Source organism: Engystomops pustulosus, chromosome 7, assembly GCF_040894005.1.
Source record: "Engystomops pustulosus chromosome 7, aEngPut4.maternal, whole genome shotgun sequence".
NCBI classification, from domain to species: domain Eukaryota; kingdom Metazoa; phylum Chordata; class Amphibia; order Anura; family Leptodactylidae; genus Engystomops; species Engystomops pustulosus.
Window position 1 is genome coordinate 77,261,937 of NC_092417.1, and position 27,306 is coordinate 77,289,242.

At 43.8% G+C, this 27,306-nt stretch overlaps 1 protein-coding gene across 5 annotated transcripts; it reads right to left on the reverse strand.

Moving 5' to 3' along the window:
* Positions 1 to 58: 58 nt before the first annotated feature.
* On the reverse strand, positions 59 to 26,588 carry KIFC3 (kinesin family member C3). Of its 5 annotated transcripts, none has more exons than XM_072116925.1 (19): positions 26,388 to 26,588; positions 14,043 to 14,130; positions 10,369 to 10,862; positions 10,191 to 10,235; positions 9,460 to 9,567; positions 9,188 to 9,328; positions 6,304 to 6,477; positions 5,961 to 6,108; positions 5,467 to 5,597; positions 5,273 to 5,384; positions 4,892 to 5,073; positions 4,715 to 4,819; positions 4,504 to 4,634; positions 2,097 to 2,220; positions 1,884 to 2,013; positions 1,513 to 1,742; positions 585 to 719; positions 394 to 457; positions 59 to 223 (listed from the first exon to the last, which is right to left on the reverse strand). In XM_072116925.1, exons 1-19 carry the CDS (start codon positions 26,541 to 26,543, stop codon positions 198 to 200), a joined length of 2,724 nt encoding a protein of 907 aa, XP_071973026.1. In that variant the 5' UTR covers positions 26,544 to 26,588; the 3' UTR covers positions 59 to 197. The 5 variants fall into 5 exon arrangements, 4 of the variants coding, with proteins under 4 accessions (XP_071973026.1, XP_071973025.1, XP_071973027.1 ...); XM_072116924.1 differs by having other exon boundaries at positions 9,107 to 9,328; XM_072116926.1 differs by lacking the exon at positions 14,043 to 14,130 and having other exon boundaries at positions 9,107 to 9,328; positions 26,388 to 26,581.
* Positions 26,589 to 27,306: the final 718 nt, after the last annotated feature.

The window sequence follows — 27,306 nt, forward strand, 5'->3', positions numbered from 1 at the left end:
ATATGTGACCTGCTATGTTGCCTTGTAATATGTGACTCAAGCAAAACCAAACAAGATGGAAACTTATAAAATACTCTGTAATAAGCTTTAGATCTCTAGAAATATATATATAAAACAATACAAAAGGACATGTACACAGGTAGCTGGGAAGTGGATGATGGAACCGTCTAGGAGATGATCTGATCAGGGTGATGTCATCAGAGGTGGCCGATCCGCTGTCGGACTGAAAAGAAATGTTATTAGTGTCCAAGTGTGCTGACTAAATATGGCAGAGGGTGACTGAGGAGCAATTGGTCTCCCTAGTATTGTCCCTAGAGATACATTTTTCTGGGGAAATCTCGGGTCTGAAGTAGAGGAGCCTGACACATCCTTTAATATGATAATTGGGTATACCTGAAGCTGGCACCTTTTTCCGTAAAGAGGTCGGTCTTGCACCACGTGGAGAGGGGCTGTCGCTCTAGAAGTAGAGAAGACGGGGTGAAAAGTAAATTCAAAAGTTACTGTAAATATGATTGTGATATGGGAACTTTTAAAATGTCTTCTCTGTGGCACTATATCTTGACCCCCCCCGGCCCTGTTCCTACCTCAGAGCTCTCAGTTGCGGATGTTGGCTGTTGCTCTATCTTCCGGCTTGGGACTCCCAACTCCACAGATCGGACTCTGTCTCCAAATCGTAACGAACAGAGTGACTCATTCACATTCTGCTCTGCTGGCGAGACCTGTCGATTGAAGGTACTGAAACTGTAGGACCCTGATAAAGAAGACCCTTATAGAAGATTTCATTCTTTTTTGGAGGTTTGGCCACTGTGTTGCAAGAATACTAAGCATTGATTGGCAATGTAACATACATTGTTGTTCTGGAAAAAATCTTAAATAAAAAGAAAGTTTAAAAAAAATTGGTGAACCTGATGGTCCACTAATGCATATTGTCAGATTTACTGCCAGGAATTATGTCAAAAGATGCAACAGAAAAAAGAAGTTCCAAAAATTTATACTTTTTCTTTCGACCTTGCAGTACGTGTTGAGTTTTGTGATTTACTATTTTTCATGGTGAGTATTAGGTTCCTATATCTTGTGGGTTTTCCAAATTGATATCAGAAGGGAAATGTAATAACTAAGGGAAACTCCACTAATGTGCCCTATTAATGAATGCTATGTGTCACTTGTTATTTTACCTGCTACTCATGTATATTACTGGGTGATTGCATAGTAACAGAGTGAATCAGGTTTTGGTGACACATTTTATTTTAACTGTGGGGATGTTTATGTCACTTATACAGTCACCTGTATGATAAAAAATACATTGCCAGGCTCTCTACAGTGGGAAAAACGAATCTCCAATCCCAGTTACTGCAGATGACACCGGTTTTTGTCACACAGTTATAATGGAGAAGATGGAAAGTCTGCCTCCATGACTGTGTACTTCAGTGAATTTATTTTTCTCCCTCTTGCTCCTAGATTATGTGGGTGAGCACTATTGTGCTAAATATCTCCAAAGTGCTGTGCATTCACCTGTAGAAGTAATAGAGCTTTCCCATCTCTGCTCAGAGCTTCCTGCAGCAGGTATGTGAGCTTGGAGTTGCGGTATGGGACATGGGCTTGCTGTGATCGCAGGGCTGAGAAGACATCACCCAGAGCAGATAGAGAGCGATTGATGCACTGAGCCTCCCGCAAACGTTCTCCAGCTGCTCCTGACCGTGACACCCGCTCTGACCCAGCTAGGTCCACCAGATAGAGCTTTCCTGGGGAGAAAATGAACCCAGTTACATCTTCCCTAGGGATAAACTAACCTTCCTGAGGATGGCTGTACACCATGCAAAATACCACGAGCAAGAACCCCCAAATAGAGAAAAGCACAAACTCCTGCTCATAATGCTACCTACCTGTTGTGCAGATCCCAGTACTGGTTTCGCGCCCCTTGGCTGTCAGGATGAGTAGGGCATGGGAGCGGGAGCTGTGGGCATTAAGATTTGTGTGCTCTGTGGCCCGTTGTTTACGTCCTAGCTCCAGAATCTGATACGTATAAGGGACATATTTAATTTCGTCATTTACATTAAAATTGCTGCTTTTTGACACCAGGGTCACTGAATCCTCACCTTATTTATGTCATGCATGTTCCTCACATTGCACTGTGTCAGACCTGGCACATACAACTCTCCAGAGCCCCCCGGAGCCATCTTTATATCCAGAGAGATGTTGCAGTCAGAGCCCAGCAGATCCCTGTCAGTTACAGAAGGAGGTCAGAAGAAGATGGTAGACTAAGAGCGGGTAATACTGAGCAGGAAGAATACTGCCACAAAGAGGGGTAGGAGTGAGATGATGGTGTGAAAAGCAGATATGAGAAGATGACAGCAAAAAAGAACATTAAGTTGAAGAAAGCCGCAGATTGGCTATAGGAAGCTGTCCATAAGCGGGTGGTTAAAGTAACCTGGCAGCAGTTTTGACGATACAAAGTTGCAGACCGTGTTAGGTAGCAGTCCAGGAGATCTTTATAACCATAGTTTGTGTGCGTAATAATGAAAAATCGTCATTTTTTTTTATGTAGCACCATCATTTTCTGCAGCACTTTACACATCATGTAGGAGAAGGACTCCTGAAAGATGCATTTATATCAGGATTGTAGCTGGAATTTGAGCACTCTCGTCTACGAGATCTCTTCACTGAACACAACAAAATCCCTGCTGTAGTATTCATAGAGCATTGAAAGGTCTGCTACATCAGGGAGTTGTGCTTTGTCAGGGAAAATATCTCGCACACCACTGCACTAGAATGCTGTAAGTCCAGTTACAATCCTGGAATATAAATAGATTTTACACAGTCCTGCTGCAACTAATAACATACACAGAGGTATGATTGCACAGATATCTAGGGCATCTACCTAATACTAACTGCAGCTTTGCAAGTTCAAAACAGCTTGCCTTAAAAGGGACTTTGCTATCTTTAAAGATCGTTTTTTGAAGATGTATGGATAGTGTAAAGATTAAGAATAAGATATTTTCTGTATAAGTATAGTCATGCACGTCACTCCTTCAGGGAAGCCGGTGCACGAGTAGAGTACCTCTCCAATTTAGTACAATAACATGATAACTCGGCGCTCTAAATTGTAGTGAAGATATATTCTTATTTGTCCACATCAAGCAGATAGCAATCCACATATATTGACGTTTCTGCAACCTTCATCAGAAACTGATTGCTGGAGGGCAATAGAAAAAGATAGCCACCCTGGACTACATAGCGTCTGGGCAGATGGGGGCATCTCGCCATAACTGAATAGAGCGCACTATTGAGTTGCAGGGGGACTACACAATCTCTCCTATATAATAATCGGTCGCGGGCTGGCTATCTTTTGCTATTGCCCTCCAGCAATCTGTTTCTGATGAAGGTCGCAAAGACTGAAATGTCACTATATGTGGATTGCCATTTGCTTTTTGTGAAGAAATAAGAATTTAGAGTGCCGAGTTATGTTGAAGTAAGATATTTTCTGTCCTCCTAGAAAAATGTATAAATTGGGAGAACAAGGAGGAACCCAAAAGCAATGTTTGAATTGTCATTTGTGTCATTTATGATCCAGTTGTTATTACGTTTTCTCCCCAAAAACCAAATGGTAGAGAACAATGAACATAGGGCCAGATGTATCACAGTTTGGTGTTGCACATTAATTCTGGCACATTGTTGCACCAGAATTATCACAAGCTACAACTATCTGTGATGACTCGAATTCCTGCCTCTTATTAATCACTTTACTATGGGCGCAATGTTGGATACGGCACTTGCATATAAGCCACCTCTCTGCTTCTCTCCCTCACCCCAGCATGAAGATAACACAGACAGCAGAGCCCAGGTGTGTGACAAGCTGCACCCAGTGATCTCCTCAGCAGTGGCTTCTCCTGGAGGGGATCCTGCGATTCTGATCTGCTGCTGCCCTCCTGTAATTCTGGCCAATATTCCTCCTCAGACACCAGTGTGGTCATCCTGATATACGGGGACATCTGCAGCAACTCCACTCACTTCTCTTCTATCGTGCTACACGGGAACACCGTACTGTATTCAGCTCCCACTCACTTCTCTTCTATCCTGCTACACAGGGACAGTGGGACACTTCTCTGTACTATCAGTAAAATCCTACAAACTCCTCTTCTATCCTGCTCTGAGCTGCTGCTTTTGCAGATTGTTTGTAAATAGAAGGTCATAACTGTAAACAGAGGCTGCAGGTAGTGTCTGTTGTGTCTGCTGAGCTCTGCAGCTAGGGATAAGCTGCTCTGCACAAGAGCTCAGTGTTGCTTCTCAGTTTATGCCACCTTCAGGCTGGAGTGTTTTTGCACCTAAATTGCGCCTAAATGAACAAGTCGCTAATGATGGATGATTATTAGGCTTGGTGTTAAGTCTCAAAACTGGTGCAAAAACAGTGTGACAATATGAAAAGGCACAAAAACAACAGAAAATACAAGCGATTCATCTGGCCCATAATCTGATTTTTTTTTTGTAACATGGAGCAGCACTTACCTCAGTGTCTCATTGTAGATTTCAACCATGCTGACACTCAGGTGATGCTCCCAGCTTCTGGACCGTTCGCTTACCTCTGACAAGAGCAGGCGGAGAGCCCTCTGGTTTATCCCAGGATTAGAAGCAGTGCCCTGAGGTATGGATATATGATTTAACTTCATGTTCTCCGGTTGACAAACTGAAAATTACCCTCTTCTCTATCAGTCCTCACCTCCATGCTGTATGTTTTACCAGATCCTGTCTGTCCATAGGCCAGAATACAGACATTATACCCATCCAGACAGGAAGTAATGAGGGGAGATACTTCATCGAAAACCTGCAAATCAGAGCTGATCATCATCTTTCCAACCTACACTTCTGACCATAACAAAGGACTCCCCACTCCTACCTCTTCCTGTGTTGTTCTCGGAGGAAAAGTTTTGTCCATTTCAAAACTCTGAATTTTTCCTTTATTTGTTATGTACAGGATTCCATCATCATCCTGATCAAAGGAGACGACATTCCGTGCCCCTGCACCCGTTTCATCCTCGGGTGTGATTGGTCGAACACGAGCAAGTACACGGATGTTTCCTGATGAGTGAACACAGAAACTTTTATGTTTTATTAGATAATCATAATGACATGGAGACAGTATAACTAGGATCTGATCTATGATGTGTATTGTAAAGTCCATAGCTTTGTGTCTGTAGTTTGAAGTCTTCTACATTAACAAGGCTTTGTGTCATCATCCTAGAAGAAAATAACCAGATAAACTATGGTAATCACATACCTCGAAGACGCACCAGTTGATTGTGACATTCTTTCCGCAGGTAAAGTTCTCGTCTGTACTTAGAGAGTAGTTCAGAGTTGGTGGCTTGAACGCTTTTCACAGCTTGAGAAAACTGTGAAAACAGCAATGTTATAGAAAACAATCTCGGATTCCCACAACCCTTTCATCTAGTGTCCTGTTCCCACGCCACGCACCTCATCTCGAGCTTCTCGTATGGCCCCGCACAGCAGGTCTGGGAAGTCTCGCACCTGCCTCTTCAGAACATTGTAGTCATTGGTCAGAGTGCGGAGCGCTGGCTGTAACATTAGAAGATTCTTGCGGACACCTAAGACCATCAGAGAAATTTGATGAATATGTAATCATGAGGGATAGGAAAGGTTATTCACATTTTAGAATGTATCAATAAAGTGCATGTGCCCTTTGTATAGATTTTTTCTAAAAAACCATTAATCAAAGAGACAAGGTGGTAAAGTGGTAAGGAGAGGTAATGGAAAGATCAGCAGCAAGTGACAGAAGCTGCAGGAAAGATAAGAAGAAAGTTAATGGAGCCATGTAAATAGATCAGCAGTAAGAGACTGAAGTTAGGTTAAGGATCTTTAATAGGGGAGATCAGAAGATAAGGGATGTTGGGTGGTACATGTCCAATTTTGGTCTATGGCTAATAGGCTTTGGGTCAATAGGTGCTCACCATCTAAACTCTGATGCACAGCTCTCATCTCTTCCTGTGCTCGCTCAAATGCCTCAGAAACAGCAAGCTCCTTCTCCTCCTGCATGGAACGGAATTCCTGTACCATCTGTTCCTGGGCGTGATCAAGCTCTGCAGCATACAATGCCACCTACATGGAAAGTTTAAGGGGTAAGGTCACTTTGCAAGCCACCTCACATTTACAATACGTAGATCAATAATAATAAACTGATGGGATGTATTTGGACCTTATTACAAGACATCACTTAGCTCCCCACATTTATTTACTAAAATCACCAATGAGACAGAGCTGATCTTAACTCGGGTGGTAGTTGTTGGTCCTGACCTGAGCACGGAGCTTGTTAACCTCTTGTTGCTCTCGCTGTAATTGCCACTTCATATCCTGTACAACCTGGTTCTGTCTGTCCATCTGTTCCTGGAGATGGTTGTTCCTGGCCTCTGCCTGGTTTACAGCTGCCTTCATTTTTTCAGACTCGACCTCAACTGTCTTTACCACATACTGCAATAATAAAGAAAGATTTTAATAAATATCTTGTAGGGAAAGCCAAAAGGAGTCTTAGCCAGGAAAACACATGAAAACTTATGATACTTTATGGCACCTGATGGCACAGTTGTATGGTATAAACAACATATAATGTAAAAAAAATCTTAAATGTTTTTGGAGACCTCACTCCACAGTTCTAGTACTTGGACCTGGAGGCCATAACACCCTTTTATTTTCTACTACTACTACTACACAGTGAACAAGCATCATGACAAAGGAAGCAGGGAAAAGGGGAAAGAACTTTTGGAAGGAAAGCTTTTATATGACTTACAGACTAAGTGCACATATACGGCAATGGGGACCCGGTAGGGGTACGGTACCATACATGTGTGGCACCGTTCCACACTGTACATGGGGAAAAGATAGAGTATGCTCTATCTTTCCCCGTGTGTGCGGACGTGCGCCGCTGTCTTCTATGAGGAGGGGTGAGCAGCATGCACCCCTCCTCCACTCCAGTACGCCGTCGTATTCGTGTATGTGTGTGTGAATATACCCATAGGCCCCATGCACATGAACGTGTAGTAAACATATTAAAACGGCCATATATACGGCCGGCATACGGCCCCATGCATTCCAATGAACAATACGGCCTTTCATGTACATGGCCATAATGTCCACCTTACCACACCTTATAAAAATATAGAGCATGTCCTATTTTCGAGCGTATTTCTGTTCTGTACTGCCTGTAGAAGTCAATAGGTACGTATAAAATATGGGTTGCATACGTGTTGAATACGAGTAGGTCATGCACCTTATGCTGCCATATGTATGTGCAGTATCCAGAGGCAGCCAGCCAATAGTCAGCCATCCATCATTTGCCAGCCCACCATATTTTATACAGATATGGTACGGATAAGGTGCCATACGGTTGCAATACGTCCCATATTTACTGCCAGAATACAGCTGTATATACAAAACAGAAAAGACCATACAGTCGTGTGCATGAGGCCTTAGGATGTAGTGCATTATGAATCCAATCTGTATCGTTTATTGCTTCCCTGCTATGACTCGTCATAATAGTAAAGATTTAGGTATTACTGTATATTAATATTGTCTACCCTATAGAATCTGTCTACCCTATTGATCAATTTCATACAGCCTTTATTCATTATGTGTAGAATTTAAACCTCTGCCTAGCTTGAAAACATACTGATACTGTCTCAACTGTCTGACCTTGCACTCCCTCACAGGGCCTGCCACTAATTTACCACTTTAACCACCAGGTCCACTTTATTGACCTCTATATTGACCACTTTACCCCCCCCCCCCCCATCTCAGCCAAGGACTTTGTCAGGCCATTTTCTTTTTTTGTATTTCCATTTTTCTCTCCACATCTTTAAAAGCAGTATGAGGGCTAGTTTTTGGGTAACAAATTGTACTTCCTAGTAACAGAATTTCATATTCCATGGAGGTTAGTTGGAAGTTGGAAGAAAACTCCAAATGTAATGACATTATAGAAAAAAACACATTTGTGTTTTTTTCTTGCGAACACAGTTTTTATACTTTTCACTGTTAGCTCTATTTTTCACTCTACTTTACTTTATTCCTTGGGTAGGTATGATCGCAGGAATATTAAATGTATATAGGTTTTATTATGTTTTAATAAATTTTAAAATTAAAACAGTTTGTACAAAAAAATCTTAATTTTGCCCTATTCTGATGGTAACAGCTTTTTCATACTTCAGCCAACTGACCTTTATAAGGTGTCATTTTTGCGGGATGTGATGATGTTCATATTGCTACCATTTTGGGGGACGTTTTTGCTGTTGCGAAATCGCGAAAAATGGAGTTTCAGACATTTGGGCTCTATTTTCAGTTCACTGTTGCCAGCGCCCACCATGTACAAAGAGCCTTCTTTATACATCCTACATTGTATGTCATAATGCTTTAAGGGGTAAAACCTGCAACCACCCAGGTAAATTTTTCTAGTCTTACTGGCTCATTTTCATGGTATCTTATCCCCATACACACCACTGTGCTTATCTCAGCTCTAACCCACCTCTTTTACCTTTTAGTAACCACTGGTACTGTTCCTTGATCCTTCATACATATCACACCCAACCTAAAGAAGCCATCTCTTGACCCATAATCCCTACTGTACTATGGCCCCATCTCATTTAAGTTACTCTATGACAAGCTACACTCTACTTTATGTTCTGCATGCCATCACTCCACTGAGACAGCCCTGATCAAACATAATGACCTACTCTCTGCCCAGAACAAATACCAATCTCCTCTTTCTTGATCTGTCCTCTGACTTTGACACTGTGGACTATTCTCTCCTGCTATAAACCCTATCATTCCTTGGCATCCCTGACCTGGCCCTTTCCTGGATCTTTTCATACACCCCCAACTTCACCTTTAGCATCTATCACACATATCACCCCCTCTATGTTGATCTTCCACATAAACTATGATTGACTGTAAAACGTGTTCATTAAGGTACTAACGAATGCGGTCTGAGTTGAGAAGGTGCTGATCAGGTTTTGTTTCCTACCAATTAGGGGACAGAAACATTTGTGTACTTTAGTGGTAAGACACCAAGTTTCAGTGCTCATAGAGCATATGATGTTTAACCCCAAACCTTTATATGTGGTTGCTGAGAGAGCTGGTACTCCCGTAATCTGCGATTTAACCTCTCCTCTTCCTCCACCCTCTCACGTACTGAGTCCCTCACACGGAGTTCGGCTTCTGCAAGCCTCTCTGCTTTCTGCTGCACCTCCCGTTGCAAAGCACAAATTAACACCTTCCTCTCACTTTCTTCCTGCTCCATATGTAACAGACGCTCCTTCAGAGCCCCCAGCTCCTGGAACACAAGTGAAAAGGAAACTGTTATCATCATTAGATTTTCATTGGTTTAAGTACCATGAGCTGATGAGCACCAATTGCTAGTGATTGGGCTGTGACCTACAGGCCACAGGTTATGGTACAACCTACCTGTTTTTTCTCACAGTCCCGCTGACTTCTCAGCTGATGTAGCTCTTGCTTTAGACGTTCATTCTCTGACACCAGGAGATCACGGTGCTTCTCCAAGTCTGTCCCTCCCTGAGAATACAATACCAGAAATTATTAAATTAAAATGTTTCAACAAAGTTATCATCAATCAGTAGTAAAAGCTAATTTAAGAAACTTTGTTATATTCACCTCTGTTTTGGTTTCCCTTCAAAATGGACATTCACTGTAAAATCTCTGTTTAATATGTCACTACAATAACTTGGATATCGCTTCAAATAGAATGCCATCAATGTTTGTTTTAAATTTAGAATCTACCTTCATTGCTAGTCAGGTAGAGACAAAGCACACACATGATGGGTGTTTAATAGGGTCTACTTTATATATGGTGGAAAGGTTGTACCTAACACAATGACCAAGAAAGTCTTTCTATGCTTTCTACAGCAGGATGGCCTAGACTCACTAAAGTTTTCCAGACAAGACCTATAGCCTCCTCCTGCTGTCCCAGGCCACCAAGGATGTTGAAATATTAGGTATGTTCCTCCCATGTCAGCTATCAGTATGGATCAGATCTTTTTTTCCGGATTCAGGATTTAAAATTATTTAAAATGATTAATAATGATAATGTTATGTTCCACTGTTATTAATAGGACAGGCATCTGTCAAGAACCTTTACCTCCAGATTATGGAGGTCGGTGAAGATGATAGTGACTTACCAGTGAGGCGTGAAGACTAGATATCTCTTCAGCGTGACGTTGCATCTGTAAAACACAAGTATGAGCCATAAGGGTGGCCTCACAACCAAGATGGGAGAGGACACAAGCCAATATGGTAACCATACCATGCAAACTATAAAAGGTGACCAAACAACATGTAAACATGACCACACCTTACCTCTTGAAGCTTTCTGCACATCTCTTCATGCTCCTTCTGCTTGTGTTCTAACATGTCCTGCATGTCATGTAACTTTGTGTGTAAAATGTGATCTTCCTGACTCCATTCCTTTCCATGGCTATGGCTGTCACCCTCCAGCTGTCTGATTTCTGCTGAGTGCTCACACATGGTGTGTCTCTTGTCATCTTTGTCTCGTAGTTGTCTCGCCTCTGCTTGCAGTCTCATTAGCTGCAGTTGTACTTTGTAGTCTCTAGTGGTTTCATGCTCTGCTTGTCTCTTTGCAGGATAAGTTTTCCCCTCCTGTTGTGTCCTCGTTTCTTGGACCTTTGCCATCAGCGGTCTCTGTGCTCCTCTTAGCTCCTGTGTTGTGTTCCTTTCGTGAGGGCTTTTCTCTTCTATTTCGGGAAGACTTTGTTCATTTTGTTTTAGCGTTCCCACCATGGTCAGAGGGAAAGGAGCGCTATATTTGTTCCCCACCACACACCACCAGCAGCCTGATACACACAAAATAACGGAGGGTTAGAATAAACCTTTGATCCCAGGCAAGAGGCAAACTCATTTATACAAATACTTGTCCAAGCAGGGACTTCTGAAACCAGGAATGTGACAATACAAGGACATTTAACCTCCAAACGTTTAACATGTAACTGCCCTCAGAATTATACACATACGTTGTATTCTGAATCTTTTGTTGTATTCTGACCCTAAACTTTGTGTAACCCTATCTTCTCCCAATTTAACCTATTATCACTTAAAGGTTTCTCAGAGAGGCTTAAGATATGACAAGGAGATATAACAAACATCTTCTATCTGGGAATGTGCACATCAACAAGGAAACAAATGCCATTCCCATGACCACAGCAGAGAGGAATTTCTTGCCAGAATACTGGATTGTTCCTCTCTGCCACCACTGCCTGTGCACTACCAAGGTCACATTCCTACATAACACATTTTTGTACTGTTAACCATTAAGCTAAAGAATAACCCACCAAGAAAACAGTGTCACCCACAGGACTTACAGAATTACACCCCAATGCCCACCACCTGCCTGTTATTTCATATCCATACCTTCCAGAGAGCGCCAGGGTCCATAACAAACTTCAGACAGGAAAGTGAGATCTCAGCAGAGGGAGGGAGGGAGAAGGGAGAGGAGAGGGGAGGAAGAGGAGGGGGAGGGCGCACAACTCAGACTACAACTCATATCAGAGTCAGCCACGAAAGAGGAGCAGGCGAGGAAACATAGTAGAAGCACAATTTAATCCATATAGAAGACAGGTGAAGAAGAGCAGCGAGAATAGCAAAACTCCCATGCTACAGCCAATAACAGAGAAAAGGCATTACAACTTAAAAACTACAAACCTTATTAGAGGCAGGAGAAGAAGTGGTGCAGGGGGAGCACAACTCAACAACCCCAACCTATATCAGAGATAGGTGAAGAAGCAGTGCAGGGGAAGCACAACCCAACAACTCCAACCTATATCAGAGACAGGTGAAAAAGCGGTGCAGGGGGAGCACAGCTCAACACCTCCAATTTATACCAAAGACAGGTGAAAAGGCAGTGCAGGGGGAGCCCAACTCAACAACTCCAACCTATATCAGAGACAGGTGAAGAAGCGGTGCAGGGGGAGCCCAACTCAACAACTCCAACCTATATCAGAGACAGGTGAAGAAGCAGTGCAGGGGGAGCACAACTCAACAACTCCAACCTATATCAGAGACAGGTGAAGAAATGGTGCAGGTGGAGCTCAACTCGACAACTAAAACCCATTTCAGAGACAGGTGAAGTAGCAGTGCAGGGGGAGCACAACTCAACAACTCCAACCTATATCAGAGACAGGTGAAGAAGCAGTGGTGCAGGGGGAGTACAACTCAACAACTCCAACCTATACCAGAGACAGGTGAAGAAGCAGTGCAGGGGGAGCACAACTCACCACCTCCAATTTATATCAGAGACAGGTGAAGAAGCGGTGCAGGGGGAGTACAACTCAACAACTTCAACCTATATCAGAGACACGTGAAGAAGCAGTGCAGGGGGAGCACAACTCCAACCTATATCAGAGACAGGTGAAGAAGCAGCGTAAGGGGAGTACAACTCAACACCTCCAATTTATATCAGAGACAGGTGAAGAAGCAGTGGTGCAGGGGGAGCACAACTCAACAACTCCAACCTATACCACAGACAGGTGAAGAAGCGGTGCAGGGGGAGTACAACTCAACAACTCCAACCTATATCAGAGACAGGTGAAGAAGCGGTGTAAGGGGAGTACAACTTAACAACTCCAATTTATATCAGAGACAGGTGAAGAAGCGGTGCAGGGGGAGTACAACTCAACGACTCCAACCTATATCAGAGACAGGTGAAGAAACGGTGCAGGGGGAGCACAACTCAACAACTCCAACCTATAAAGATCAGAGCACATCTGTACACTTACAACAATTAGTGACAAGTGAAAAAGAGCCACATTAGAAGAAGCAAAAGGGGAATTACAATTCAAACACCACAACCCATAGAGAGATTAGATGTACAACTCGGCACAAGCCATATCAGAGACGGATGAGAAAGAGCAACAGGAGAGGAAACAAGATGAAGAATACTCTGTACAGGCAGTCCCCGGGTTACGTACAAGATAGGGTCCGGAGGTTTGTTCTTAAATTGACTTTGTATGTAAGTCGAAACTGTATATTTTATAATTGTAGATCCAGACAAAAAAACTATTGCAGTTTAAACATTTTTTGCTGTAATGGGACCAAGGATTATCAATAAAGCTTCATTACAGACACCTTACAGCTGATTATTGCAATCTGGGATTAAAGTAAAGCATTCAGAAAGCTTCACCAGAGGTCAGTGGGGTCTGTCTGTAACTATGGGTTGTCTGTAAGTCGGGTGTCCTTAAGTAAGGTACCGCCTGTACAGGATATATACTCGATACTGGCGATATACCTGGCTGTGTACAAAACATTCAGCTATTACTAGCAGTATACTTGTCTCTGTATGAGACTTATCAATGCTATTGGCAATATCTCCAAAACGTTGTAAAATATAGCACTTATATGTCTGTAGAAGACATAGGGGCACATTTACTTACCCGTCCTGTCAAGATCCCCGAAAGTGCATTGTCCGTTCGGAATGCACTGTGCCGCGATTCACTAAGATCATGCGCCTGATTAACTGCATGTGTCACTTCCCCACTCAGGTCCGCCAGAGTTCACCTTCTTTTTCCCGGTGTATATAAGTGCATATCTTGCGACACAATTTTAAAGTTAAATCCCGGGCCCAGTCCGAATCGTCCGATGGCCCGCCTGCTGATTTCTGTCACATGAAAGCCGCCGCTGCTGCGGCAAAATACGATCGCATGCGCCAAAATCCCTGGTTAAATACCTGTCCCAGCGGCGCAATCCATGAAAACGTCGGAATATCCGACTAAAGTGCGTCCACGGACCCTTAATAAATAAGCCCCATAGTGTTGATACTGGTGGCATACCTTGCTGTGTATGAGACATATACCTGCCTGTATAAATTGCTGAGCCTCTCTGGCTTCACAGTGATAATATTAGCTTCAGGGTTATGTCTATCTCTGAGATGGCAAGTAGTGAGAGGAATGTGATCTAACCTGATTGATCAGCTGTCAGCCCCTCCCTTTACACAGGAACATGGGGGGGGGGGGGACACTTACCTGTGGATCTCTGGTTGTCCCTCATAGAGGGGATAAGACTCTCGATGCAGCGCTGGGAGACGTAATGCAGATTGTAGCCCCGGGAATCCTGTGGCGAGAGAGACCCTCTTATGATGTAGTGTAATGCAGATTTCTCTCCACTCACAGTGTTGGTAATGGATCACCGTATAGATGATTTTATTGTTTTCTCAACCACATGATAATCAGTACATTGGACTTACCCATAGTACCCTCCAGCTAGGGGTGGCAGACTCCTGCCCCTACATATATCTCTAGACATGCAGAATACCTGCCAACACTTTTGACATGAGATTAAAGAAACCAGCTTATAAGAAAAGAAACTCATATGAGAGCTGTCCAAAGACCAATGGTAACAAAGTTATAGTGCTTCTTCATTGACATTTGAATAGTGAAGTGAGCCTATATCTGTAGTATGCGCTTGTATCAGATTTTCAGTGTTGTGCCCATGCCAGAAAGATTTTCCCATCTAACCCTGGCAGCACTAACTGCATTTTTAATCAACCCTTGGTCAGACTGAGTTAATTATTACAATTGCATACTGTATAAATGTCACTAATACTGTATGTTAACTGTCTTCATTTGGCTTGTGTTAAATATCCAAACACTAAAGTGCTTATATCAATTGAAGCAGATATTAAGTAAATTCTGCTTAAAAGAAAATACATATTAGTAGGAAGTTGAGCACTGGGGATTCAAAACACTATGGGGTACATGTATCACTCCTATTGCTTTCTTTTTCTTTTTTTTGCAACTTTTTGTGAGACTTTTTGCAGTTTGAGACTTTTTAGGTGCAGAATCAAGCAGCATGCCAAAGTGAGCTGCCTCAAGGATTTAATGCAGTGCTACATATTTATCTTTGTAGCCCAGATGCTTGTTCAACTTGTAAGACTTTTGGACTGTGAAATTGTCCCATTCTTGCGCCTAATAAGTCCCAAAACAGAGCATGCTAGACCGTGACTTACTTTTGGGAGCTACTATTTGGGACTAAAAAGTCACACAGTACAAAAAGTCACAAAGGTGAGACTAAACAGGCAACTCATGACATGTATTACAAAGGGAAAAACTTAAGATACATGTGCCCCTATGTGTATAAAGTACCAATTCACCTGTTATATAAAATAGATTTTTTGAAATAAGTTGTATTGTACCTGCTGTGACACAACTCTTTGTTTGAATATGGAGTCATGTATATGTGAAACACATATTTATATTGTACCCATATGAAATGTGTACTTCTAATCATAGTAATAAAAGGATACAGAAAGGGTGAATGGTAACCAACTACTGTATTTGTCAAGTATCTCCTCTGAGAGATGAGAGAGAGTACAGCTTCCCCCTCCCCATGCTGAACACCTGATACCTAACACATCAAATATTTAAAATCTCCAACCTGAATAAGACTCACATACACAACTACTACATAAAAGGAAACATATACTCTGTATACTACATACAAATCATATACTAAATGCAAGACATTTACTTATATACGTACCATAAACTGTATAAAAGTCTACGTCTTAAGGCTTTTATCAAGTTTTTTGGTCGGTGGTCTTAGAGTTCCAGTGTTGGTTAATATATGGTGTATAGCATGTGAAAGTTCTAGTAAACATTTTCCGGAATAGAGATTAAGTAAATTAATTTGCTTCCTGAACCTGGATAGGAACATTAAACCTGGACTGGATCGTAGCAATGTACATCTTATTATTTTAGAGACTTCTCCCTTTATAATTCAAGCAAAACCTTGTTTTGCACAAAAAGTATACAGAGAATACATGTATATACCAGGCCAATTGATAATACTAGCAAACAAATTTTGTGGTGCCTACCGACACTATGCTAGGGTGGTAGAAAAGGATCAAGGTTCTGGGGACTACCTATGGTTATTACACCACTGGAGATGCACTGTCATTTAGGAAAGCAGCCAATGTGGCAGACCCATTAATCAAAACACTTCCTTAAACAGCAGTCTGTGTCCATATCTCATGTTGTATCTACATGACCTACCTAGTATGTGTACATGAGACCCACCATCCGGCAATCCAACCTATAAATCCAACTCCCCAGAACAGGTTCTTGTTTTATACAGGGTCGTACTGTTCCAACAGAGTACCAGAGGATCTTCTACTCAAACACCATGGGCGCTCTTCAGAAGTACAACAAAGACAACACAATTTGGAGGCTAACATGGTTTATTTCCTATAGGTCAATAAAGGGTAATCCCAATCCAATATGTGTGTCATAGCCCAGCCTGTAAATGTATATTGTAGTGTGTGATGTGTTTTTGGCATGTATATGTTAAGTGACATTATCATAAACTGAACAACAGTGCTAACACCACAAATATACAGAATATATACATACATGCACATCAGGTGAGTTCTTCAATATAAGAAGAAGGGATAAAGACCGTCAACTCACCAACACAAAAACAACCATATCATTTTAGAGGAAACCATGTAAGAGGGAAAGGGTGACATCTTAAAATCAGAGACTTACCTCAGCAGAGTTCTCTTACCTTACTGACACACAAAGAAGTCGCTGCTCATCCTCACACCACACCCCGAGTATCTACTACATTCCAGTGTTGCCCAATGCTGCCCAACCTTCATATGATGATGAGAAAGATAGCCTATTGAAGAGGCTGAGCACCGCATGTCCTGGGCTTTCCCGGACTACAGGAAGAATCCATCTCTCTGGAAACTCTGTGCTAGGGTGACAACCTTGGTGCCCGCTGAGAGGGCTCTGACTGCCACCTCTGGTACCTGTGCCCAGGTTCACCAGCACTGCTGTATAATATAGGAGTTTCACTTTGAATTACTGAAAACCTTTTTGCTGATAATCTAATTGTTGAGAAACACTTGTAGGTATGGTATAAAATATTTTTACCTATACTAAAAAATCGCTTCCAAAGTCATATTAAAATGGGCAGAGAAGAGTCATATTTGCCTTAGATGAGTCACTTTTATGGTAGAAAGGAGGATACCCCTATATTTTTAATACTTAGAACCATATTAAAGATAAGAATCTCATCTTTCAGATCACATGAGGTTTGTGGTTCTGTGATCTACAGAATCAGAGAAACATTCAGTTAAAGATATGGTTGTATATGTGAGCTGTAGATAAAATCGAATTCCCTCTTTTTTTCTTTAAATGTTTGTATTTCCATTTCTGTAGATCACAGAACCTAAACCCCTTTGCGATCTGCTACATGCGATTATTGTCTTTAATATAAAAACAAATACATGGATAATATAGAAACAAAGAGAGAAGCATCTGATGCAACATTACCCTCCTTCAGCTTCAAAAATGAATCATCTCTGAAAATAATATGATTTGAGTGGTGATTTTGGTCAATCTGGCAAAGTGAAATTATTTTGATTGTGTAATTGTAATGGAGCCTCCTCCTTTGTCCCTTAATGCAACTATAACAAATATATACCCACACAAATTCAATATTTCAAACAGGCTTTATATATTCATTTTTCTCTGACAGCACATTGCTTCAAATAATATATAGATTAAAACACAGCACAGAGATGTCTTCACTTGATATTTAGATACTCCTGACACAAGACTGTAGAGAAGCATCACAGGCTGATGCTCCTGTAACATGAAAGAACTGGACTCTACAGCTATAAATGTCAGATAAGTTATCTTAATATTGAGTGAATACAGCTCTGTGCTGTGTTTGCTTCTACAAATTGTGGCACATTCACTTACCCGATCCCTACGCGATCCCCGATCCGGACTGTCCGACGAGGATGAACTCTGCCGCGATTCACTAAGATCGTGCGCCTGATTTCCTACATGTGTCGCTTCTCTGCTTAGGTCCGCCGGAGTTCATCTTCCTGGTGCAAGTAAGTGCATGGCTTGCGACACAAATGAAAATGTTAAATCTTGCGCGTAGTCCGAATCCGTTGGATTGTCCAATGGCAACCCCCCCCCGTGAAAGCCGTCGCGATTGCGACACATAACGATTGCGTGAGCGATCCCCAAAAATTCGGGAAAACCGACGAAAATACGGCCGCAGGACCCTTAGTAAATAAGCCCCATTATGTGAAGCAACGTGAAGCAAATATCGAATTTGTGCGGTCATATATTCTTTATTTGGGGCACATTTATCAGGGCTTGTATGCCAGTTTTCTGGTGTAAAAGGCCTGAAATAATATCAGTTGTTTGCAAACTGCCAGGAATTGTGATTATTTCCTTCTTTATGCCACTTTCATGCCAAGTGGACATGGAGGGACATGGAGTGGGTTGCAGAGGGTGGCACCCTCGCTAAAGCCTGCGAGCGTTCTATCCTGAATGATGTTAATAGCGTAATCTATATTCTATGAATATGATAATTTGAGTTTATGTAACATCAGAATATTTACTGCAGCTTTACATATGCATAGAGTATAAGATATTATGTAAGCAGAATACTGATGTCAGATGGACTGGATATGATTGGAGTATATGACATGATGCAATACCAGAACTGCGAATGGAGTATAGCAAGATGGTCACTACAACGCTAGAGGATATAACAGCAGGTCTGTTTGTGACTGAAGTATAAAACATTGGGGCACATTTATTGAGAACAGTGCAGTCTGTACTATGTGCAGTTTGCCTGGGTAGTGTGCAGAGGGCACTAGATTCAGGATTTCTGGGGCAAGTTCTGCATGAATCTGGCACCCCCTGCACTGCCCCAACAAAGTGCACCACTATTTTTTGTGCACCTTTAACATTGGGCGTGCAACACATTTTATTGGACTTTGCGTGTTAAATCTGGCGCATGGTCCAACTGAGGACCGGAACCATGGCCGGCGCCAGCACCCGGCTTACCCGGGCAAGTGCCGGGGCCCCAGGGGTCCCAGAGGGGCCCACGGCACAAACTGGCAGCATAAGTAAGCTCAATTACATCGGCATACTTCGCGATGTAAGAAGCGTCGTAGTCGCAGTGCCGGCGCGGCTGACAGGGGGCGGCACCACAATTGGACCCTCACACAACATAAGTGCATCGGCGCAGCCGATGTATTTCTCCTGCGGAGCGTCTAAAGCCCCTTCTACACTGGCGTTTTTCACGCGCGAGTTCTGCGCGTGCATTTGACGCGCAGAACTCGCATTGCACTCTGTCCCATTGTATTCAATGGGTCTTTCTCCATTAGCGTTGTTTTTAAAGCGCGTGCTTGCGTTCGTTTACACGCGCGTCAAAATCGCAGCATGCTCTATTTTTGCGGGTCACGCGCGTTTTTCACGCCCCATTCAAGTCTATGGAGATGCATCAAGAACGCATTGCACTCGCAATCATTGCAAGTGCAATGCGAGTGCAATGCGTTTTAAACGTAAGGGTTGCTAGGTGACCAGAATAACATTATTTCCCCTGCTCGCGATCGAGCATTTAATTAAAAAAACACAATGAAGAACAGTGAAGAATAGAATAAAATCATTGTACACAGTGAACACAGTGAACACAGGATCATTTAAGATAAAAACACAGTGCAGAACACAGTGCAGAATAGATTACAGATGTTCGGCACATCTGCTTACTTGTCGGGAGATGCGCACGGAACGGTGCGCCCAAAATAGCATGTGAAGAACAATATATATGTGTGAAGAACACATTGCAGATGTATTTAAACATCTGCAATGTGTTCTTCACACACATATATATTGTTCTTCACATGCTATTTTGTTCGCGCCGTTCCGCGCGTATCTCCCGACAAGTAAGCAGATGTGCCGAACATCTGTAATCTATTCTGCACTGTGTTCTGCACTGTGTTTTTATCTTAAATGATCCTGTGTTCACTGTGTTCACTGTGTACAATGATTTTATTCTATTCTTCACTGTTCTTCACATCTGCTAAATTGTCGGGAGATAATATACGCGCGGAACAGTGAAGAATAGATCGCAGATGTTTGCAAATTATCAGAAGACATTATTTTTCAATTAAATAACACATTTTAATCCCAAACCATGGTTCCTTTGAAAAATGCTCGAGTCTCCCATTGAATCGCGCGTGAAAAATGCGCCGAAAACGCAAAAAAAACGCTAACAACACGCGCGTGAAAAACGCAAAAACGCTAATTACTCCAAGGAAAAATGGAACAAAAACGCAGCCAAAAACGTCAGTTTTTCACGCATTGCACCCTGACGTGAAACGCAATGCTAGTGTGGAAGAGGCCTAATACTGTGCAGGACACTGCCGACGTGATGACGTCACGCCGCCAGCGTCCCTGCTGCTGCACGGTAGACACTGCTGTCACTTGGAAGATGTAGAAGAAGTGTGCAACGCTTCAGGTAAGTTAGCGTTTATTATTTTTATCTGGTCACTTTTAATGTGTTTTTTATTAATTAATGGAGCCTGTCCGCGGGGTATATTAATTAATGGAGGGTGGTGTGGTGGTGGGGGGTGTATATTAATTAATGGAGCCGTGTGGGGGAGTGTATTTAAATGAATGGAGCCGGGGGGGGGGGGGGGTGTATATTAATTAATGGAGCCTGGGTGGGGGGGGGTGTATAATAACTAATGAAGCCTGGGGTGGGGGTGGGGTGTATATTAATTAATGGAGCCTGGGGGGGGGGGGTATATTAATAATGGAGGGGGGGTGTATATTGGAGCCTGGAGGGTATATTTATTACTGTATTCTGGCTGGGGAGGGGTGTATGTTAATTAATGGAGCCTGACTGGGGGGTGTATATTAATATTGGTATCTTAAGGTTGTGTGTTTTTAATGCCACCACATGAGTTCACTGCTAAGGGGCCCAGTGAGGCACTGTCGCCCAGGGGCCCACTGAAACCGGAGCCGGCCCTGACCGGAACGCCCCCTCCAGTGCATAAATGTGCAGCCTTCTGTGCAGAAATCTGTGGCATGATGACTTGTGCAGCCGTGCCACGAAACACAATTGTGGTGAAGGCACTTCTTAAATACCTGTGCAAGCAGTTTGAACCTAAAAGATTGTGCAAAGTCCTACAAAAATGTGGCGCACAGCCCTTAGTAAATTCACCCCATTTTGCATGTTCCTGACATGCAGATTTGTCACCGACACATTAACGGAGGGACAGTTCTATAACCATGTCGAGGTGTGTGCTCACAAGTTCTAGCAAGTCCTCACACCCAGACGCTGGAAAATATACAGTTCTTCACATAACTACTTGTACTGGTAACACCCAGCATGTGAAGAAAGAAGTTCAATGGGCATTTCTGAGACACCAGTGGTAAATTTGGGGACAGATAGATGATATACTAAGTTTCCTAATACTTTAAAGGTCTCCTATCAACAGTGTAAATAACTGTCTATCGGTCCATGTATCCATTCATCTATCAGTTTATCAGTCTTTCCATCCATAAAAAAGTCTATCTATCTTTGCTAGCCAATTGATCCATTTAGGATATGCATCCTTTTACCTTATCCAGGGTTACTCATGTACTTTCATAAACTTCACCTTTTAAAAAGAAATCTACCTTGTGTTTTTAACTTTACTGCCTTTCACACTGCTCTGAGTGGCGTGAATACAGGGATATATTTATTAGAAGTTTGGTAGTAGGTTAACTTATAAAATTAAAAACAAGCACAAGTGCTTTGGGAGGCATAAACATTTTTTTGTCAACTTCTCTGCATTTTTTTCCAGCTTCCCGCTACATGGCATGGAATACTAACTTTTGAAAGATACCTGTCATGAGTCCTTATAGACCGGTGGATTAGTATCCCGAATCATCCTGTTTCAGGTCTCCCTATGGGTGCTGTAAAAAGAAATAAACCTTTATACTTACCTAGAGCTCTGATGCACTTCATCGTACGCATCTCTTGTGCTCCCCACACATACGTAGTAATTCATTGAAGCTGGAGCATTACACCCTGGGTTCATTGAACAAGCGCCATACCCACAGGGTGTAGTTTGCTGTACAGGAGTGTGGAGCTCCAGACCAATGTAAGTATAGAATTTTTGTTTGTTTGTTTTAGCAGGCACAGAGAGAAAAAGTAAAGGGCGAATTGGGAAACTAAACCATTGGACCATAAGGACCTGTGAGTGGTTTAGTGTCACGGGTGCACCCTTGTCGCGGATTGCAGGCACACCCGTGCCTCTCTGTGTGGCGTGGCGCACCGCCATGGTGGGCTTACCTCACCAGGTACCCAACAGAGCCCACCGCAAAACAGGATGGTCTTGCGGGATGGTCGTGGAGTGGCTTACCTCTCCACGAGCCTGCTTCCCGTCTGACTAGGCCGTCCGCTTCCGCTGCTAGAGTGCGTGTGCCAGCTCTTCTTGCCTTAAAGGGCCAGCGTCCTCCTGATTGGCAATGGCTTCCTTCCTCGTCGGATCTTCAGCATTCTTCAAGGAACTTCCAGGGTTTCCAGACCTCGATTTCCAAAGCCATTCCCAGCGTTTCCAGACACTCCTGTGTTCAGTGCCGGTGGGCCCCGACACCTTCTGACTCCGCCCCCTAGTAGTGTCAACCCCGCCTCCGAAACGCGCAGACTCCGCCCCTTTTCCCGGTTCGCGACTTCAACTGTGCCCGATGGAGTGGAAAGCAATGATGATGCAGAGAGCTGTGAGCTCTCCACATCATCATTGTGCCTCTCTGTTGCTGTGTACAGCAGGTCGGCAGGTGGAATATGATGACGTCATCACCTGCCGGCCTGTTGTACACAGCAGCAGAGAAGATGAGGAGCTGCTGGGGAACCTGGAAAGGTGAGGTATGTGTTGTTTGTTTTTTTAAACTTATGTTACAAAGAGGAGAGGGGGCCACACTATGAGGGGGGAGATAAGGGGGCCCACAAAATTATGGGGAGATAATGAGATGGGGCCCCATTAAAAAGAGGGAGATGCTTCGGCTCCAGTTCCCTTGTCCGATAAAGTCGCTTGCGTCATGACGTCAGCTGTTCACTGACATCATAGCGTGTGCCAATGGCAGCAAGCAGCTGATGTCATGACACTAGTGACGGCACCGCACGGAGACACAGAACTGAAGCCGACATCAATGGATAGAAGAGGACCTGCAGGAGGGGGGGGGGGGGTATCGGAAAGCGAGTACACATTTTGTTGTTTTTTTTCTTGACTCGAGTAAGAGCACATTCTTTTTGCTGAAAAACTTGGCTTATTCTCGAGTATTTACGGTCAATATTCCCATGTAGCAGTAGGTGGGCCCTCAAAATAAATTTCACTGGTGGGCCCTTGGTCCCCCAGTCCTACCCTGCCTGTGTTTCCTGTGTCTCCACTGTTAGCAGACTCTCCTGTGTGTCTCCAGCGTTTCCAGACACTCCTGCGTTTCTCCAGCATTTCCAGACACTCCTGTTTGTCTTCAGCCTGCCTCCGTGTTCCTGCTGTGCCTTCCAGGCTTCCAGTGCAGCGGTGTTACCAGTGTTCCTCCATGTTCCTGCTGTCATCCCAGGCTAGGATTGTGTAGTGCACTTCCTCCTATCCCTGCTACCTTGGCTGCCACCGCGGGCCTAGCCGCACCCTTGGAACGACCTGGTGGCACCCCGCCCCAGCAAGACCATCCCGCTTTGCGGTGGGCTCTGGTGAAGACCAGGTGCCACTTAGACTCCGGTCCCGGGTGTGGGCTATTACCATCACCTCCCGCGGTGGTCCAGAGGGTCCACAGACTCTTCCCAAGGAGACTCTCCTCCCGGTACTCCCTAATACCCTCTGTGACTGTGACAGTTGTCCCTACGAACTGTACCAGTACAGTGACAGTAAGATCAGGTACTTCGCCAAGTCTCCGCGCTTCAACGTCTGCTTAAACACCAGCAATTTCAAGGTCTGCTTCCATGTCCACCTTGCTTGGCTCCGGCTTTCCAGAAGCAACTCCAGTCTCCGCTTTTCCAGAAGCCACTACAGTCTCCCGCTTTCCAGAAGCCACTCCAGTCTCCGGCTTTCCAGAAGCCACTCCAGTCAACGGCTTTCCAGAAGCCGCTCCAGCCTCCGGCTTTCCAAGAGCCACTCCAGTCTCTGGCTTTCCCGAAGCCACTTCAGTCTCCGGCTTTCCAGAAGCCTCTCCAGTCTCTGGTTTTCCAAGAGCCGCTCCTGCCTTTGGCTGCACAGTTCGCAGAGGAGCCAATACAAGTTGACAGAGTCCAATTCATGGCCAAGCGATTTTCCAGATGTCTCCAGCAAAGCCTCTGCCTGTACGGTGCCAGTCCCAAGTCTAGGAGACGCCTTCACCCTGGGGTCCTGGGTGAGACTTCCCTCGGTGTGTATATGGTGTCTCCATGTCTGACGGTCCCTGTCTTCCTCCAGAGGTGTCCCATCACCATGAAGGATTGGAGGAGATGGAGGAAGAGGCGGAAGAAAAGAGGGGCCCTAAAGGGGGGGTACTGTCACAGATGCACCTGCGATCCTTGTCGCGGATCGTGGGCACACTCGTGTCTTTCTCTGTGACGCGGGGCCCCCGACCCGGACTTACCTCTCCACGAGCCTGATTCCTGTCTTACTAGGCCACGCTTCCGCTGCTGGGGCACGTGCGTGCCGGCTCTTCTTTTCTTAAAAGGCCAGGATCCTCCTGATTAGCGTTGGCTAATCCAACTCAGTCCTTATAATCTGGCTTCTCCCTTCCTTTCACGCTGGATCTTCAGAATTCTTCAAGGAACTTCCAGGGTTTCTGGGCCTCGCTTCCCAAAGCGTATTCTGTTGAAGTGAAAGCCATTCCCAGAGTTTCCAGACGCTCCTGTGTTTCCTGTGTCCCCAGCGTTCCCAGACGCTCTTTTGTGTCTCCACTGTTAGCAGACTCTCCTGTGTGTCTCCAGCATTTCCAGACACTCCTATGTGTCTCCAGAGTTTCCAGACACTCCTGTGTGTCTTCAGCCTGCCTCCGTGTTCCTGCTATGCCTTCCAGACTTCCAGTTCAGCGGTGTCTTCAGTAAGTGCCAGCGTTACCAGTGTTCCTCCGTGTTCCTGTGTTACCAGTGTTCCTACGTGTTCCTGCTGTGATCCCAGGCTCGGACTATGTCCTGCACTTCCTCCTATCCCTGCTACCTTGGCTGCCACTGTGGGCCTAGTCGGCAACTACCTGGTGGCACCCTGCCGTAGCAAGAGACGCCAATAATCACTATATGCAGCTGCCCGTAATCACTATAAACAAGCCCCAGCAATAACTACATACAGCCCCCCGGTAATCACTACATACAGCCCGCCAGTAATCACTACATACAGCCCCCCAGTAATCACGATATAGAGCACCCCAGCAATAACCATATACAGCCCCACAGTAATCACTATATACAATTCCCCAGTAATACCTACTGTATATAGAGCCTCCCTAGTAATCACTACATACTACATACATACAGTGCCCCCGCATTAACTATATACTGTACAGCCCCATCATTAACTATATACAGTCCCCCAGCATTAACTACATACAGTCCCTCCACATTAACTATATACAGCCCCAATGATCAACTATATACAACCCCCAGGATTAACTATATACAGGTCCCTCCAGCATTACCCATATATAGCCCCCAGCATTAACTATATACAGTCCCCCCCAGCATTAACTAAATACAGTCCCCCTCATTAACTATATACAGTCCCCCTGCATTAACTATATACAGCTCCCCCCAGCATTAACTATATACACTCCCCCCGCAGTAACTATATAAAGTCCCCCCCATTAACTATATACAGCTCCCCCCATAGTCATCTATGGATCAATCAGATTATCCATTCATCTGAAAATAATTCTATATATTTTTTGACGCTCCATCTGTGCATTCACATTATCTACCTATTGTAGCAGCGATTTATATGTAAAAGATGTATCACTCCTATCATCCTTTACCTCAGATTATAATGTCTGTAGCTAATACACAAATGTATTACTCCTATCTTCTCTACCCTTCAGAGATTATAATCTAATCTCACTTTATCACACAGTGGAGGATACATGAACCAATGACAGCACTGTTTACTGTTTCTGATTTCCTTCAGACTGTGGCCATACTTGTGGTTGGCTGGTGGCGATCATCTTACAATCGGTGCTTTATTGATGAGAAGTCTGGCTCTCTTTAGTGAACTGAGCCAAATGATGCAGGTCACTAATGAGAGCCAGCTCTTCTAGGTTCTTAATGGTTCTCTATGTAATTACATAGGGATGGGTTGCAGGTAACCAGCCACCGCACTACAATGTTAACCCAAAATTATTGTGTGAAATGGGGGCTTGGCCACATTAGGAGTGGTGTTATCCAATTTGGATCATGGCTAAGTGGGCTCAGCCAAGACTTGCTCATGACCGACCCACCTTGATCCCATTTAAGATGCCGGTCACAGAATTAAGGTGGAGACTTCACTCCACCAGGTGTCTTATTTGTATAGAAAGTATGTAGATAAAACTCACCTGCAGCATTGTGGCTGACCCTCCTATCACACAAGATTGTGTCAGTGGTTCTTTTCTTTTCTGCATGTTGCATCCATTGATGAACAGAGTTTGTACCCTTTGGTTTTTCAGAAAGTTGTGGATGGCATTAACAAGAAGGGAGCACAGGACGTCCATCCTTACCCCTGTGCCCAAGCTCCCCCGCTGTCCTTAGCGATGACAGGATCCGTCCACACGAGATGACGCAGGTGACCTGATTATGGGATTAAGCTATGTATCCTGAGTAATCCTGGCAGCCATTAATCCTCATTTCCTGCAGTGCCATCTGTCCGACTATAAGAGGATCGAGGACTCATCATGACAGAACTGATAACAAAATGGTGGTGAGACTGGGCAGAATGCAGAACATGTACCTACAAAGTAAAAAGCAAGCACAAACCAGTGGTGCAGGAATCTGTATGTATCTTTTTAAGCTTTTTAAGAGTTTTTGAGAGTAATGCCCCAGGATCTAGAGAACAAAATGCATTTTATGAAGGAGATCCTACATTCAAATAGATGTTTTCACATGGTGCAGATCCAATGGGACGTTGTGACTTTTAATTGGATTAATAAAGGCCAGGTTTTGGAGGAAATTGATTGTGGTGACAGTTTTCTCCAAGACTCCCGAGCCTGACATTCAGTTGTATCTGTTACAGACCAGCAGTAAAATCACCATTCATGGCAGTCAACGCAGTAACATAAAATAACATCCAAACCGGCAACTTTTTTGGAAAATGATAGCAATGATAACATGATCTCATCCCTCAAATAATGACACTTTACGACATCTGACCATACATTGAAGTATGAAAAATATCCCCTCAGAATATGGGGATATGATTTTTTTTTTTTTTGTAGAAAAGATTTATTCTATGCTACTACTATTATATTTAAAGAGAAC

Bases quoted from the DNA above. Each gene is read 5' to 3' on its own strand.
- KIFC3 (XM_072116924.1), bottom strand. From the start codon at position 26,543: ATGGACGTCCTGTGCTCCCTTCTTGTTAATGCCATCCACAACTTTCTG. The intron at 10,236-10,368 runs GTAAGGTGTGGT...TGTGTTTTACAG, and splicing joins TGTGCAGAAAGCTTCAAGAG to ATGCAACGTCACGCTGAAGA. The intron at 2,014-2,096 runs GTGAGGATTCAG...TATACGTATCAG, and splicing joins ACATGCATGACATAAATAAG to ATTCTGGAGCTAGGACGTAA.